Genomic DNA, 16,882 nt, shown 5'->3' on the forward strand with positions numbered 1-16,882 from the left:
TAAAAGCAGAAAGCCGAGGCCTCATAACCATCATATTAATTAGCTTGCTAATTCGCAAAATCATTATAGTGGCAAGAAAACTATTGACCGCGAGGCAGCCTTCACGTATGGTGATTTCATAATTGCGGAATATCGTACCGACAAATCAATGCTAGCAGTGCGAGCACCGGCTATACCACCACCTCGTTATTTTTATTAGCTTGGTTGCGTGTGTACATACATGTTATATGTATATTGATGTAGGAAGATGAAATGTAATATTTTCATTGTGCTTAGCCAAAATATGCTCTTGACTTAGACTCATAAGAATAGAACCCATGTATAATTTTGGCCTTGTATTGGGAGTGGTTCAACCTTTCATTTCTTTCCGATTAATAAGGAGGTGGCTGGTAGCCAAGGAGGAGAAATGACATGGATTTTCCATGTATGATCGACTAAATAGTAGCGCTAAATTTAAACAATGCATCGAAGGAAAAGGAGTAGGACTAAGTCTATTTTCTTTTAGATTACTATAGATAGATTCAAAGGAGGTATAAATTCATGAGATTTTGTAAACATTAGCAACAAATAAAAGTAATTGTCTGGATACTTAAGTCACCATGGCCAGCACAGGATCATTCAAGGTTAAGGCTATAGCTGTGCTAGTCTTAGCTTTGTTTTCTTGTCTGGCCAATGGTGCACTCAGCCACACCGCTGTGGGTCTCCGTAATCGCCGTGCCCTTGGAGGAACGAGCGGTGCTGCAGTTACAGTTTTTGACGTCACAGAACATGGTGCTAAGGCAGACGATAAAACGAACAATGCAATGGTAAGACATATCAGAACTTTAAACTCTAACAGGGTTTTCAATGTAGCCATATCTTATATTAAGCACTAACGATGGAAATGTGATGTAGCCATTAATACAAACGTGGAAGGCAGCTTGCGAATCCACTGCTCCTGCAAAAGTTGTTATTCCAGATGGAACATTTTTAACAGGCCCTACAGTATTTCAAGGGCCGTGCGCAGGGCCTGTGATTTTTGAGGTGCAAGGGTATGTAAAGGCCAGCACTGATCTCAGCGAATATACTTCACCAGAATGGATGACCTTCGAATCTATCGACGGTTTAACTTTGACCGGTAAAGGAACTTTCGACGGCCAAGGACCCGTTGTTTGGCAATACAATGACTGCAAATCAAACGAGGATTGCCAGAAGCTTCCTGCTGTAAGCATCTAATTAATCAATTGTGTTGTTGTTTTTAATTATATAGTATTGAAATGATTTTTTGATTTTTTGGGATATCGTTTTAGTCGCTTAGGTTCCATAAAGTGACCAATTCAGAAGTTTCTAAGATCACCTCCCTCAATAGCATGTTCTTCCACTACCACGTTGTAAAATGTCAGAATGTTGCCTTCCACCATCTCACCATAACGGCTCCAGACGAGAGTCCGAACACCGATGGCATACATATAAGCGGTTCTAGTTCTATCAGTCTCACTGACAGTATGATTGGAACTGGTGATGATTGCGTCTCAATCGGAGATGGAACCACAAACCTTACAGTTTCCAAAGTTACTTGTGGCCCGGGACATGGCATCAGGTAATTAACTTTTTCTTTAAATCTTTTCTATTCTTGGGTACTTCCAATTTTTAAGAATAATATTATGAAATTTTCAATTTCTTTTTTCGTCATTGTGGTCTAGTGTCGGAAGCCTTGGCAAATATCCTAATGAGGACGATGTGAACGGGATTACTGTGATTAACTGCACATTTTCAAAGACTACAAACGGTGCTAGAATCAAAACATATTCCGATTCAGGTCCCAGCAATGCTTTTGGCATCGTTTACCAGGATATTATCATGAACGATGTAAAGAACCCGATTATCATAGATCAGAAATATGGTATCGAAGATAAGGAGGTAATTAATTCAGGGAATCCTATCAATAAAAAGATGAATTCTTATGACAACGTTTATTTAAAGTGTTGTGTAATATTATGCAGGCGCAACCATCTAATTCTAAGGTGAAGGTTAGTGATGTGCATTTCAGAAACATTAAGGGCACGTCAGTTTCAGCTGTAGCAGTCGATTTACAATGTAGCTCATCATTTCCTTGTGAAGGAGTAGAACTTTCTGATATAGATTTGACCTACATAGGCGATAAACCTTCAACTGAATCTGCTTCATGTTCCAATGCCAAAGTGACCTGTGGCGGCAAACAAAATCCAGCAATTACTTGCACTTAATGCGTATATATATTTGGATTGTTTTTGCTTGCTTTTTACCTTTCAATTTTGAGCTTAGAAAATCATTTTACGTGTAAGCAACAAATTTGAGGCTTATTTTACGTCACTCTGTGGCCTACTTAATTGCAAGATTTTTGCATGCTGCTAATTGCAGTGTAATTCTTTTTTATGATTAGTCTTTTTATGACATGCGTTGCACGTTGACTACACTCGTTATTCGTACTCATTCAATTTTTTATGTCCTTTTTTACTTATTATTTATACTCTTTTTTATTTTTTAATATCAAATATTGATTATAATTTTTATCTTATATTATTTAAATTTTTATGATGTTGAAATAAAATTTCATATAAGATTAATGTGAATATAACGATTAATTAATAAAACAGTAGTGTCTATACACACGCACATTTCAGCTTAATTCATATCGTCTTTTATCTAAAATTCATTATCGCTATAATGTCACCTAATAAATATGTTTCACTATTTATAGATACACAGATATAAGAATAAAATATTACATATATTTTTAAAATTAAAATTTTTAACTGTCTTTTATCCTACATACAGATATGTTCATTTTATTTAAAAATAAATTTTAAAGGTAAAAAATTAAAAATTTTGAAAGACTTAACTGTGTATATTCATTCTATTTGAAAATTTGTTACAAAAAAATATACTTTTTTTTTATCTCTATTCTAAATAAAATATTTTAAATTATAATAAAAATAGAATCAGATTTTTAAAAAACAAATTTATAAAATAAGATATGAAATTTTCAAATGTCTCATTATCGCATATATTTATGAAAAAATAATATATTCACACTGTTTTTCTTTTTGAAAACAATATCATGTGTTATATGAAATATCTAATCACATTACATATTTGAGAAAATAAATTTATTTCGATATTAAAAATTCTTAAGTTATTGTTTCATTGTTTTTTCTTGTATATTTGGAATATTTATATTGTTTTATATAATAATTTAGTTTACACAAATTTTAGAAGAAAAAGTTAGGGACATACTTCTGTATTAGAATACAATAAATAATTAATGTACTGTAGAAATTAAAGTTTAAACAAATACTCATGGACACCATTAAAGATAAATATGATTGTTGATTGATTTAGTTATTAAATTTTTTTGAAATTGTGAAATAATTTAATGTAGCCGAGATTTAATCGAATGTAAACTTTTTACATCAGTTAATAAAAAATGATTAAAAAAAGTCAATTGATTAATAATTTGATATCATAATTTATCAATTATTAAAAACTCATGTTATTTAGTAAGCTAAAATTATTATCAAATATCTAAAATGATATTTTAGGATTTCTAAAATTTCATTAAAATTATTATAAGTAATCCCATTATTCACTCTCATTCCCACTTTTATACGTAGTATAGATAGTAAATTATCACTTTATGTAGTTTTACAACATATTAAGTATTTTCCATAATAATACGTTAAGATCAAATCGTATATATGAATTTAATATTACCCCCATTCATTTTGACTTTTGAAATACAAATTACAAATGCATGAAATGCAACAAAAATAACTAGCATGAACTGCCTCATGCCACAACTTAAAAACGTCTACTTATAGCTAAGTTTATTTCTTCTTCATAGTATGAAATGATAAATGTATTTTTACCTCCTAAAAAATCCCAGTTCTATCACTGCATATAGGCATCTCATATTTAGATGAATGTAATGTTGTATGGTGTCACATTTAAATGAATATATATAGTGTTGTGTAGAATAGTTACTTTTATGTATATTTACTGATAACAAAGTTGTTTAGAAAACGTATATATGCATGTGTGTAGTATTTTTTTTTTAAAAAACTCATTATGATGTTCAACGAGTTGAAAGAACATTGTGGGTTATACAATAAAGCGCAATCCCTTTTATTCACCAAATTGGTGAAAACTCTTGCAGTTGAAAGAATTGGAAGTTGAGACTCTCGCTCTCTGTATGACCAGGACAACCAACAAGGCCACAACTAATTGCCACTATGTAACTTTTCTTTAATTCACCAAAATTATATTATTTAACTATTTAAATAAATAAATCATAATTAAAATATTAGGTTTATTTAATCTAAAATTTATTTTAGACATAAATCAATTGAGTCAATACTTAATAATTTAGGTAAAATTGTAATGAAATATAACTTACAATTTTGTCCTTAATGTCCCAAAACTTATTTGTAATCAAATCATATTTGATTCAATTTCTCGTTTTCATTCTCTCATATCCATTCATATATGTGTGACCTATTAGGTTCCAAATATGTTGGCAACAAATATAAATTAAATTAATTAATTAATATCTGAAGCTCAAGTACATTATCTAGCAATATGTCATGACTACCCAAATATTTGGAAAGTTAAAGTGGTTTGACTTAACCTTTCAATGTATGATTATTAGTTTAATTAATATTCGTTCATCATTAGTGTTCTGATTTAGTAATTAGATATAATTGTTACATTATTTAATAATCTATATGTGGCCCATGTGATTAAAGGGCTGGTTCTAATTAAGGTAGCCCAAGATGATGGTTATTGGGTTTAATGGATAAGAGCCAGTTAGGATTTTAATACCCTTCCTCTGCCTTCTAAAAGTAAAAGGAATCGACAGCTTAGGGTGAAACACAGAAAAGAAAACAAAATAGAGAGTGTGACGGCTGCCTCAAACACATACGGTGATAGCTTATTTGAGAGAGCTCATAAAAGAAACTCCCGTAGCTGTTGATTATTCTCTGACCATTGAGAGAAAACATATGGACAAAAGGCCAGAGGAAGAAACATAGATTTGCTATTATGGTGAGAATCGAATTGCCACAACGAGATAACCCATAACATAGATCTGCTGTTATGGATCAAGGTACGCTTTCGATTATTATCTATTTCTATCAAACAAATTCTATGAACAATAGATCTGGGCTATATTAAAGATTAATTCAACATGTGGTATCAGAGCCTGTACTTGTTCTATATTTGTTTGATAGCGTTTTGTTTGGCTTAATTTATGGAAAATTAATTTCGGATTGTGAAGATTGAACGAAGCCAAAATTATAGAAATTTGAAAACTGTTTGTTTTCTTTATGCTCTATAAATTATTATGCTATTATTTATAGAGGATGGTTTTGACATATTATTGGGTTATGTCGTTAAAGTTTTAAGATCTTAATTTAATCTCATAAAAGTTTTGCATAAATCAATGTTTAATGAATGGAAAACTTGTTGGTCACCAAAGTGGCCTTGTTTGGATTGTTTTAGACATTGATTATGCAATTTTCAATTGTTCATGTTTGTGTAATGCCTTAAATGATATGAAAGTTAAAATTGAACAATTGAGATCATTGATTATAATTTGTTAGGTTACCCAAAAGTAGACCATTAATTATAATCAATGGCATTAAAGAGACTTATCATTGTACTAATTAATATGGAAGTATATCCAAAGATAACATACATATTGTATGGAGTATTATTGAATAGTTGAATGGTATTAAAAAAAAAGGTAACTGGTTTCCAGAAAGAAGCACGGGCGTGCTGCAATGAGCACGGGCATGCTATGGACTTCCAGAGAGAAGCACAGGCGTGCTTCTCTATGACTTGCATAAAGGCTCGCAAGTTGCTCCATAATGAAAGTCTATTAAAGTATTTTTCTTCTTGGCATCATTATTGATTAAAGCTATGCATTTAAATATTACCCAAAGGTGAATCTAAATGCATAATTAAAGTTGCTATTTGTTTGAATCCATTTTATAATTACTCAAAGCATTAACGTATGAGTATATGTGTAATGGATGAAGCTTTCTTTAACATGTTTGCTATGGGCACTGTGTTGATTAAGTTCAATGGATTGAACTATGCTGATTGGTCTAAACAAATCCATTATCAGTTAGGAGTTCTGGACCTGGATATGGCATTAGTCTCTGAAAAGCTAGTAGCCATTACAGAGACCAGCATTGAAGCTGACAAGTCTCATTATGAGGCTTGGGAGCAGTCTAACAGGCTAAGTTTGAACTTAATGAGGATGACAATGGCTGAAAATGTTAAGCCATCAATGCCCAGAACAAACAATGCAAGAGAGTACATGCTGAAAATTAAGGAATACTCCCAATAGGACATAGCTAACACGTCCATCGTAGGATCCTTGATGAGTGAGCTGACGACCAAGACGTTTGACTGGTCACAATCCATTCATGATCATGTGACTGGCATGCAGAATTTGGCAGCCAAACTGAAATCAATGGGAATGGATGTGAGTGAATCCTTTTTTAGTTCAATTTATTATTAACTCACTTCCTCTTGAGTTTGGTCAATTCCAGGTGAATTACAACACCCTTAAGGAAAAATGGAACATTCAGGAAATCAAGGCCATGTTGATACAAGAGGAAAGGAGATTAAAGAAATTGAAGGAACACACCGTTAATCTCATATTTCATAATGGAGCTAGTAGCAGCAACAACAAATCAGGGAAGAAAGGCAAGAAAAGGGACAGTGCCCCAATGAAGGTTAATTAGGGCCAAATCCATAAGGAATTGAAGTGCTACTTCTGTAGGAAGAATGGTCACTTCAAGAAGGACTGTCCTAAAAGGAAGATTTGGTTTGAAAGAAAGGTATACTTTATATTTCAGTATGTTTTGATTCAAATCTTATTGAAGTGCCTAATAATACCTGGTGGCTAGATTTTGGTGCAACTACTCATGTTTCTCATATTATACAGGGATTTCTTTCGATCCAACCCATAAACGAAACTGAAAAGTTCCTATTCATGGGAAACAGAATGAAGGCACGAATAGAAGGAATTGGGACATATAGATTGATCCTAGACACTGGTTGTTATTTGGATCTTGAAAAGTCTCTCTATGTTTCTGAATGTGATAGAAATCTAGTTTCTGTAGGGAGGTTGGATAATGTTGGTTTCAGGTTTAAGATTTGTAATGGTGTTTTTTCATTATACAAACATAAGTACTATTATGGTTCTGGTACTTTGATTGATGGTTTGTATCGTTTTAATCTTAATTCTGAATTTATTGAATCCCTGTTTAATGTTGAACACAATATAGGTAATAAATGTAGTGCACATAATGAATGTTCTACTTTCTTGTGGCATCAAAGGTTAGGTCACATATCCAAAGAAAGGATTTTGAGGTCAGTGAAATGTGAAATTTTACCTCAGTTGGACTTCTCTGACTGGGATGTGTGTATAGATTGCATTAAAGGTAAGTAAACTAAGCACACATTAAAGAATCCAGCCACAAGAAGCAGTGAATTGCTTGGACTTATACACACTGATATATGTGGCCCTTTTGATGTTCCCTCTTGTGGTGGTGAAAAATATTTTATTACCTTTATTGATGATTTCTCACGGTACGGTTATGTATATTTACTGCATGAAAAGACTCAATCAGTGGAGAGATATTCATTAATGAGGTAGAAAGGCAATTAAATAGAAAAAGTGGTGAGATCTGATAGAGGTGGTGAATATTATGGTAAATTTAATGAAAATGGACAATGTCCAGGTCCATTTGCAAAGTTTCTTGAAAGTCATGGCATTTGTGCGCAATACACAATGCCAGGCACACCTCAACAGAATGGTGTAGCTGAAAGGCGGAATCGTACTCTTATGGAAATAGTTAGAAACTGTGAATACTCAAATTTTGAGGCTCAAAAAGCTAGTTTTCTCGGACTGCAAACAGTTCGGTTGGACCAGAGGCCATTTTGGAAATTTACTGGAGGTATGCCAATATGGTACTTAAAACGTCCGGGACGTCGCGAGGATCGCGGGACTGGTCCCAGAATATTTTTTGGAGGTCCGGAACTCCCGAAAAAGCCTCCAGAACGTAAAACTAGAAAGTGCGCCGGCCGCTGCGGCGGCGGTGCCCCCCCCCTTCACGGCGGCGGTAGCCGCTATTGCCGGCGACAGCGGCTGCGGCCGCCCTCACCGGCAGCGGCCACCGGACACTGCGGCCCCTGGTGGACCCGCCGGGATCCGGCGGCTTAGGCCGCCGAGCTCCGGCGGCCCAGCTGCCGAGATCTGGCGGCCCATGCCGCTGGGCTCCGGCGGCCCAACCGCCGGGATCCGGCGACCCGAGCCGCCGAACCCGGCGGTCCGAGCCGCCGAAACAGTCCGTTTGGCCTATAAATACAGCCCCGGTGTGACCTTTCAACGCACTCAGTCTGTGTTGACGGACGCTCCTTCTCCCCTACGCTCCTTGCGTTTTCTTTTACCGCTTTTCTGCATTTTTAATTTAGCTTTTATTGCTTCCTTGCTTTAATATTTGGCCACTTAAATTAAATTAATTCTAAATTAATATTCCCCAAACGAGGAGCTTAATCCGGAGTTTTTCAAGCTGAAGCTAAAAAGCGGTCATCGGTTAACTCAGGTAAATAAACAAAACTCTGCTCATTTAATTTTAGCACTTCATGCATATTTCTCTTCTACTCCTAATAACTCTACAACTGCATAAACACATTCATGTCATCAATTAGGCAAATAAACTGCCTCAATCAAATATGATTAAGCTTAAATACCCGGTTAATTAATAATCGTGTTATTAAAGCCTAAATCCGACAATATTGGCTTAAAATACCTAGTTAATTAAATGGCTATGGTATAATTGCCTTTATTTCGAACAGTCCTGCTTAAGTCCAATTAATCAATAATTGAGACTAATAAGCTTTAATTAAACACGTTTTTGTCTTGGCAATACATTGCCTACATTGCAATTCAAATAATCACTTTTGGCAAACAAATTGTCTATAAGTGAAGTTGATCTTTTTTTAGCGACAAATCGCTTAAATCACAATTTTTGGCTAAAAGCCTTCAAACAATTGCTTTTGGCAAATAAATTGCCTTAAGTCAATCAATTTTGGCGACAATCGCCCAATTATCAATTTTTGGCAACAATTGCCTGAATTAATCTTTTTGGCTAAAAGCCATTAAAATCAACACTTTTGGCATCAAATGCCTAAAAATCAATTTTTAGGCAGAATGCCTAAACAAAATGCACAAAGCATACACACACTCATGCATAAAGCATCCCCATTCAAAGCCCTCTAAAAGAGGCCTATCGAACTACGTTGACTTTGATCTTCCATTCAAACGAAAGTACGTAGGCACGTTTGGGATTTAACCCTGAGCGGCAAGTCGAAATCACTTAAACCTTTTATTGGTCCAATTACATCATTTACCCTGCAAAGCATTCCTTGTTTTGGTTAGTTCATCAGCATGACATAGTCTCGGGATCTACCTCGGGTTCGTAGACCATGCCTTAAACATTGGGATAATTAATCTAATAATTAGGTTAATTAAAATTGGAGTCAACTTAGGGTTTTTTCCTAGTTTACCCGAAAAAAATTAAACAAGGTGGCGACTCTCACACACTCACGTGCATTTCTGTCCTTTGTCATAATGCATAACATGGATATGATATTTGGGGTAGGGGTTCACAGAAGTATGCTAAATAATTGTACTGTACCTTGATCATTATGGATGCATGCATTAAAGACTGCTACATATTTACTTAATAGGGTTCCTAGTAAGGCAGTTTCTGTTGACGTGTGTCTTTACGCCCCCATCTAACCCAATGAGGATACGAGGATACGAGGATGCGGAATGAAAGGTTACGGTTATCCAGAAGTCTTTTAATCCAAGGATTTAAAATCAGACTAATTTAAATGTGTCTGGATTCCACAAGAGTTGCGTCATGCAGCTATTAGATGCGTGACGGCACTGTCGGTTGCATCACGCAACTCCAATCTAGATGACGTCACCGTGAATGCCGACATAACGGCTTTTCATTCTGTTTGAGTACGTGGCAACGGTCCAGAAAGTGAGCTGCGACACGCAGCTACCGAGTCCGTCACGCAGCTATCCCCTGTTGCCCTACTTCTATAAATACATCATTTTATCTCTTATTCGGGACAAGATGACGGACCCGATAGCTGTGTGTCGCAGCTATCCCCTGTTGCCCTACTTCTATAAATACATCATTTTATCTCTTATTCGGGATAAGATTTTTAGGGCGTAAAAAAACACACACTTGCGGCTAGGTTTTTCTCCAAAAACTCTTCTGAGTTCCCTTCAAGAAAAACAACCATTAGACATCAATTAGATTAAAATGAAAATCAAAAAAAAAAAAAAAAAAAAAAGAAGAAAAAGAAAGAGAGAAAAGAGTGAGTGTTAAAACCTTGTGGAAAAAAGCTTCTGGAGCCCCTTAACCTTCATTCTTTAAGGCGTTCAAGCTATTTACAATCCTCAGCCTGAGGGTTAGGTAATCCCCTTAAACTTTCCTTTGTATTTTTATTTACTTATTCATTGTTATTTATTTTATTGTTGCTTTAGTAGTTTAATTGGGCAGATTGCAGTTTAATCAAGTTTAGAATATTAAAATGTAATTATGCATGATTTTGGATTTTTAGTTTTTGGGTTAAAAATTTTAATTGGGTAGAATGTATTTTTTTAGGTTTGGTTTGTGGCCCACCTTTAACCATAAGGCAAGAGCGGGTCTTTTATTTATTTTGATTTAACTGCTTTAGGCTGGATGGTTTGAATGGTTTGAATGATTATGGATGCAATGAATGAACTTGTTTGAGATGATTAAATAATTTTCCATATAGGAACTCGGTTCGATTTATTCGGGTTGGATTTGAATAAATAATTTGGCTTTTCTAACTAAAATAAATTAGAAATAGTAGGTTAAAAGAGGCCGGTTTTTCCGGGCGTCGGCTTCCAACGGGCCGACGTACCCAATTCCCTTACCCAAAATCGCCTTGGTGCGCCTAACCAGTCTTCAAAATAATTTGGCCTTAAATAAAATTGGGTTTAATATGAAGTCATTTTTAAATAAAATTGGAAATGGTCCCATTGCCGAAAAAATGGGTGGCGACTTAAAATGTTTTATAAGACCGATTTATCGGCATCGTATCCAATAAAGTGTTTTGTCACCAATATTCATAATAAAAATCACATTTTCCAATCAAAAACATAAAAGGATGAGTTTTTCGGGTCGCTTGGGGGCGGTCGACGAAAATAGATTGGCAACTCCGCTGGGGAAGCATCCACTAATCCCCGGTTATTTTTAAATAACTAGATGGTTGCAATTAGGAATTAACTCTAAACCTACTTTTTCTAAAAATTTGAAATAAAATCGGTTAGAAAGCCGCGGAAAATTCTTTAATCGTCCATGTTTGTTTACTTTCTTTCTCTTCTTCTAAGTTCTTGCATTCATACTGTATTTCTCTCTTCTCACCACTTTCTACCCTAATTATCCCTTAGTATCATTGATAATTTCGGAGGTGGATTAGCCTAAACCTTGCGTTTTAGGCACATCCACCCAAGGGTTAGCAATGTTACCAACCGCAAGCCTAGTACCTTAAACGGTGCGTCAAAAGGAGTAAGCCCATGTAAAAGCCTGAATCCTACTTATGGGACCCGGACCTTGTAAGCCCAATGGACTGAAGCCTATGCATGTAGTTGAAAGCTTTAGATACTTCCCCTAAGGAACACCTGATTCTGTTTGCTGTTATTTTGCCGCATTCATTTTCGAGAGTTTATATCGTCAATCTCAAAACCCCCTACTGGTTGTCGAGATTAGACCAAATCCTAGGAAATAGATGTCGGAATTTATACCAATGAAACTCGTGTTTGGGAGAGATAAGGTTGGAAGGCATGCATTTCCCAACTCCTGTTCCCCTATATGTTATAAATTGCTCATCTGCTGTGACATTCATGCACCACGTAATACTCTTCGTTTCAGCCATGCATTTATAAGGGCTAATTCTCGGTATGGACGTTTGATCTTGATTTTGAGACTGGACCTCAAGTTTGTTTTGAATAACATAATGTAATTGTTTATAGTGAATCAATACCCAAAAGAAAAGGAAGTTATAAGGGGGTTGCGATTCCTTTGCATTTTCACATTTCTCGCATTATCTGAAAATAAGCGTGAGATTACAAAATTTGTAACTAATCAAAATAAGATCCTGCTTGGGACCATCTGCTCCAAGGCAAAAAGTAAGGATACAAAAATAAAAAAATAAGAAATATCCCGCTTGGAAATTCTTTCATGCCAAGGCAAAAATTAGGGATTTGAGAGAAAATAGCCGACCGTAAAATCCAAAAGGGACGGTCGACAACAGATAATGCCAGAAATGTTAGAGTACGAAATAAATTATTGCCATGTTATTCATATCGAATTTTGGGTCCAGTCGTTAAAACTGAGATCTTATTTCCATACCGGTCATTAGCACATTAGATCTGCATTCCTCATCCTATGTGCTTCTATTCTTCATGCTTACATGCAGAACCTACTTTAACATAGGTCCTTTTATCTATCAGTCAGAATTGATCCATCCCGAGAAATCACTTCGGGAGTTTGGCATCGACGTCCTGGTCAACGTTTGTTCAGAGTGTCCCCAATCCCCGAGCCTGCTCTGGTTAGTCCTGTGGTTCATTCAAGTTCGTCGGATTCGGTTTCTGATTCAAATCTGGTTGAGATGGCTGACGGTAATGTGAATGACACTGGTTTCTCTTCGGCCCAGCTAAGGGCTATTACTGAGATAATAGCCGCTGCTTTTGCCCAAGAGAGGGCCCAGAATCAGGTTCCTCCTGCTTCAAGTAATCAGCCCATAGTTGAGGAAAGGGAGATTCCAGAACCCACCTCGGGTAACCAAGCCTCTGCTGGTAATGTTGCTCCAGTTGAGAATGATCTAATTAAGCAGTTGGCGGAATTGAAAGATAAGATAGAGAAAATGTCTGTTGCGAAAGAGAAGGACCCAGTCACCAATTTCCATGTGACTGAGTATATCCTGAAGCCCATAAGCTGTACTTCTGCTAAGACCTTCAAGCACACCTTATTTGAAGGAGACAATGAGCCGCGGTCCCATTTGTCTGAGTTCATTCGGGTTGCCCAAATGAACCGGTATGACAAGGAAGATGTGTTACAGGCATTTCCTCAAACACTGCACAACAGCTACCGGAGATGGTATGACAGTTTGGAGATGGAAGTACAAAGAGACTGGGTCAAGCTACAGACCGCTTTTCTCAGGCACTTCAAAACAGATGACAGTGATGAATTTGGCCTTCGTGATTTGGAGAGCTTGAGGAAAGAGAAGGATGAAAGCTTCTCGGATTATTACAGGAGATGGAGGACAAAACTGTTCATGGTCCAGACAAGGCCTAAGGACCAAGAGCTGATCAGGATTTTCAGTCGGAGCTTGCTGCCTTACTTCAAGGAGAGGATGTTGGCCTAACCTCTCACTGCCTTTTCTCTAGTGCAAAGGGCTGGCCTGAATATTGAAGAGCTGTATAAGGAAGAAAAGAAGAAAAGCCGGGGGTTTGGTAACTACCGGTCTTCCTACAATGATCAAAATAGAAACGCTGAAAATACTGCTGCAAACCAGTCGGGGAGTAGCAACATGGTTGGAGCTGCTAACGAGAAGGTGAGAAGGGAGTTCACTGATTTGGGCAAACCTTTAAGCACAGTCATGAGATCCTGCATCAAGAACAGCGTGCTGTCCAAATTACCAGTTAATCCAGCTAAGCCTGTTCGGGGTCGATTTCTGGATCGGGACTGCGAGTATCACCAGTGTAAGGGTCATTCTACTGATGACTGCTTCAAGCTCAGGCACGATATACAGAATCTAATAGACAGTGGGAAGATTACCAAACCTTCTGAGCGCAATAAGCCGAGCACATAGAATAACCCCTTACCACAATACTAGTATAATTATCCACCTCACAAGCCTTCAGCAGGTGGATCAATTAATGCAATTGGGAGTGGTTTACCGGAAGAATTGGTATTGGTAGAAGCCGAATGGGAAGAAAGGATGTGTGCCATGTTGAACATCTGGGATGACTGTAGCAGTGAGGAGGAAGCAGGGCAGAAACCGGTGAAAGTTGAAATTGAGAAAAGCATCACAGTTAAGATTGGCGAAGTACCAGAAAGCGAAGATGAGCAGGTTCAGCTTGCAATTCAAAGAAGTTTGGCTGATCAAGTAGACCAATGGTATTATAGCAGCGATGAGGATGTAAATGAGGTTGGCATTCAGAGTTTGACCCGAAGTAGCCGCGTGTATAACCCGGACAATAATTCCCAGGCCAAAGGAAAAGGAGTTGTTGTCGATGGGACAAGGAAGAAAGCATCAAATAAGGGTGAAGAACAGCCCAAGGAGAAGAAGAAGGAAGATGAAGTGGGGAAAGCACAAAAGAAGGCTACTGAAGTTGGTGAAAGTAGTCAAAACAGAGCACCAAGAGGCGTAACAACAAGTTCAGTACTGAGTCAGCTACAGAGAACTAAAGCTGACATCTCACTATGGGATTTATTGATAGCTTCAAAAGAACATAAAGAAGCTTTATTAGATGCCATGACATTTGTCAGAGTTCCTGCAAGAATCCAGAGCGTGGATATGATTAATGTGCTGCAACGCAGGATTGGTGAGATAACCTTCTTTGATTCCGATCTCCCTCCTGAAGGTAGGAATCACTTTAAGCCTCTGTACATCTAGGTTGCTGTCAATGGAAGAGAGACCCATAATGTAATGGTTGATAATGGGTCGGCATTGTGCATATGCCCACTGAAAATGTTGTCCAAATTTAAGATCGAAGAGTCGAAACTCGAGCCATCTAACATGGTTGTTAAAGCCTATGATAACACTATGTGTAGCGCTAGGGGAACCTTCAGGGCAAAGATTTCGACAAGAATGATAGAAAGTTAGTTGGACATAGTAGTTTTGGATATCTTGGCCAATTATACTCTGCTGCTGGGAAGGCCATGACTTCATCCTTTGGGTGCAATTCCTTCCACATTACACAGAAGAGTCAAGGTACCTTGGGGCACTGATGTGGTAACTATTAATGCACAAGAAGATCTAAATGTGGCGGCTCTAGAAGGTTTAGAGGCGGTTGTGCCTTTATCTGGTTTTCAGGTGGCTGTGATTGATGATGCTGTAATCACCGAAGACAAAAGTGCGGTCAACAGGATGAGCCCTTTCTCTCGTAAAATGATGAAGAAGATGCAATGGAAATATGGTAAGGGGCTAGGCCGAGATTTACAAGGAAGATTTGAACCTGTGCCATCATCACATGGTCAGCAAGGTTGACGCGGATTGGGGTACTCAGAAAATAGAAAGAAAGGGAAGTATGAAGTCCAGTCTCCGATAAAAGAGCCGGGACTGAACAGGATCTTTTTTACCCCAGAGGCTTCCGGGGAAATTCAAAGCAAAGGAAAGACATATCCCGGTTTGGGGATCTTCATGACAGATTTTGAGGAGCTGTGAACCCCTCCCCCAAAAATAGGCATATAATGAATATGAATAAGGGCAGAAATGCACGTGAATGTGTGAGTCGCCACCTTGTTTAATTATTTTAGGGTAAACTAGGAAAAAACCCTAAGTTGACTCCAATTTTAATTAACCTAATTACTAGATTAATTATCCTAATGTTTAAGGCATAGTTTGCGAACCCGAGACCATGTCATGTTGATGAACTAACCTAAGTGTGAATGCTTTGCAAGGTAATGATGTAATTGGACTAATAAAGTGTTTTGATGATTTCGACTTGCCGCTCAGGGTTAAATCCCAAACGTGCCTACTTACTTCCGTTTGAATGGAAGATCAAAGTCGATGTAGTTCGATAGGCCTTTTTTAAAGGGCTTTGAATGGGTATGCTTAATGCATGAGTGTGTGTATGCTTCGTGCATTTTGTTTAGGCATTTTGCCAAAGAATTGATTGATTTGATTAGGCGTTTGTTGCCAAAAGTGTTGATTTAAGGCTTTTAGCCAAAAAGATGATTTAGGCAATTTGTTTGCCAAAAGTTGATGTGATTTAGGCTATTGGTTTGCCAAGAGTGATTATTTGAAGGCTTTTAGCCAAAATGGGTTGATTTAGGCAATTTGTTTGCCAAAAGTGTTGATTGGGCGATTGCCGCCAAAATTAATTGATTGGGCAATTATTGCCAAAAATTGATATTTGGGCTTTTTGTTGCCAAAATGGTTGATTAATTCAAGGCATTTTTTGCCAAAGCTTCGCTTTAAGCGATTTGTCGCTAAAGATGGTTAATCTTACTTATAGGCAATTTGTTTGCCAAAAGTGATCAATTGAATTACAATATAGGCAATTTATTGCCAAAAGAAACGTTGTTGATTAAGGCTATTTAGCCACAATTATTGATTAATTGGACTTAAGCCGGACTGTTCGAAATAAAGGCGATTATACCGTAGTCATTAATTGACCAGATATTTTAGCCAATATTATCGGATTTAGGCTTTAACACCATGATTATTAATTAACCGGGCATTTAAGCTTAATCATATTTAATTGAGGCAATTTATTTGCCTAATTGATGACGTGAATGCATTTATGCATCAGTTTAATTCAGAATTGGAGTAGAAGAGAATATGCACAAAATGCTGAAATTAAATAGACAGGGTTTCGTTATTACCTGAGTTAATTGGCGGCCGCTTCTTAGCTTCAGCTTGAAAATTCCAGATTAAGCTCCTCGTTTGGGGAATATTAATTAGAATTAATTTAATTAAGTGACCAAGTATCACAACAATAGAATAATAAAAGCTTACACTAAATGCAGAAAAGCAGTAAAAGAACCGCAAGGAGCGTAGGGGAGAAGAGAGC

At 36.9% G+C, this 16,882-nt stretch overlaps 1 protein-coding gene across 1 annotated transcript; it reads left to right on the forward strand.

Annotated features, from left to right (window-relative positions):
* Nucleotides 1-567: 567 nt before the first annotated feature.
* On the forward strand, nt 568-2,434 carry LOC105644017 (exopolygalacturonase). Its single transcript, XM_089723661.1, has 5 exons — nt 568-806; nt 895-1,203; nt 1,290-1,579; nt 1,683-1,899; nt 1,983-2,434. The coding sequence occupies exons 1-5, from the start codon at nt 600-602 to the stop codon at nt 2,223-2,225; spliced, it is 1,266 nt and encodes a 421-aa protein (XP_089579787.1). The 5' UTR covers nt 568-599; the 3' UTR covers nt 2,226-2,434.
* Nucleotides 2,435-16,882: the final 14,448 nt, after the last annotated feature.

This window comes from Jatropha curcas, chromosome 7, assembly GCF_041381405.1.
Source record: "Jatropha curcas cultivar XTBG-Jc1 chromosome 7, XTBG_Jcur_1.0, whole genome shotgun sequence".
NCBI lineage: Eukaryota > Viridiplantae > Streptophyta > Magnoliopsida > Malpighiales > Euphorbiaceae > Jatropha > Jatropha curcas.

Bases quoted from the DNA above. Each gene is read 5' to 3' on its own strand.
- LOC105644017 (XM_089723661.1), top strand. From the start codon at position 600: ATGGCCAGCACAGGATCATTCAAGGTTAAGGCTATAGCTGTGCTAGTC. The intron at 1,580-1,682 runs GTAATTAACTTT...ATTGTGGTCTAG, and splicing joins GGCCCGGGACATGGCATCAG to TGTCGGAAGCCTTGGCAAAT. The intron at 1,900-1,982 runs GTAATTAATTCA...AATATTATGCAG, and splicing joins ATGGTATCGAAGATAAGGAG to GCGCAACCATCTAATTCTAA.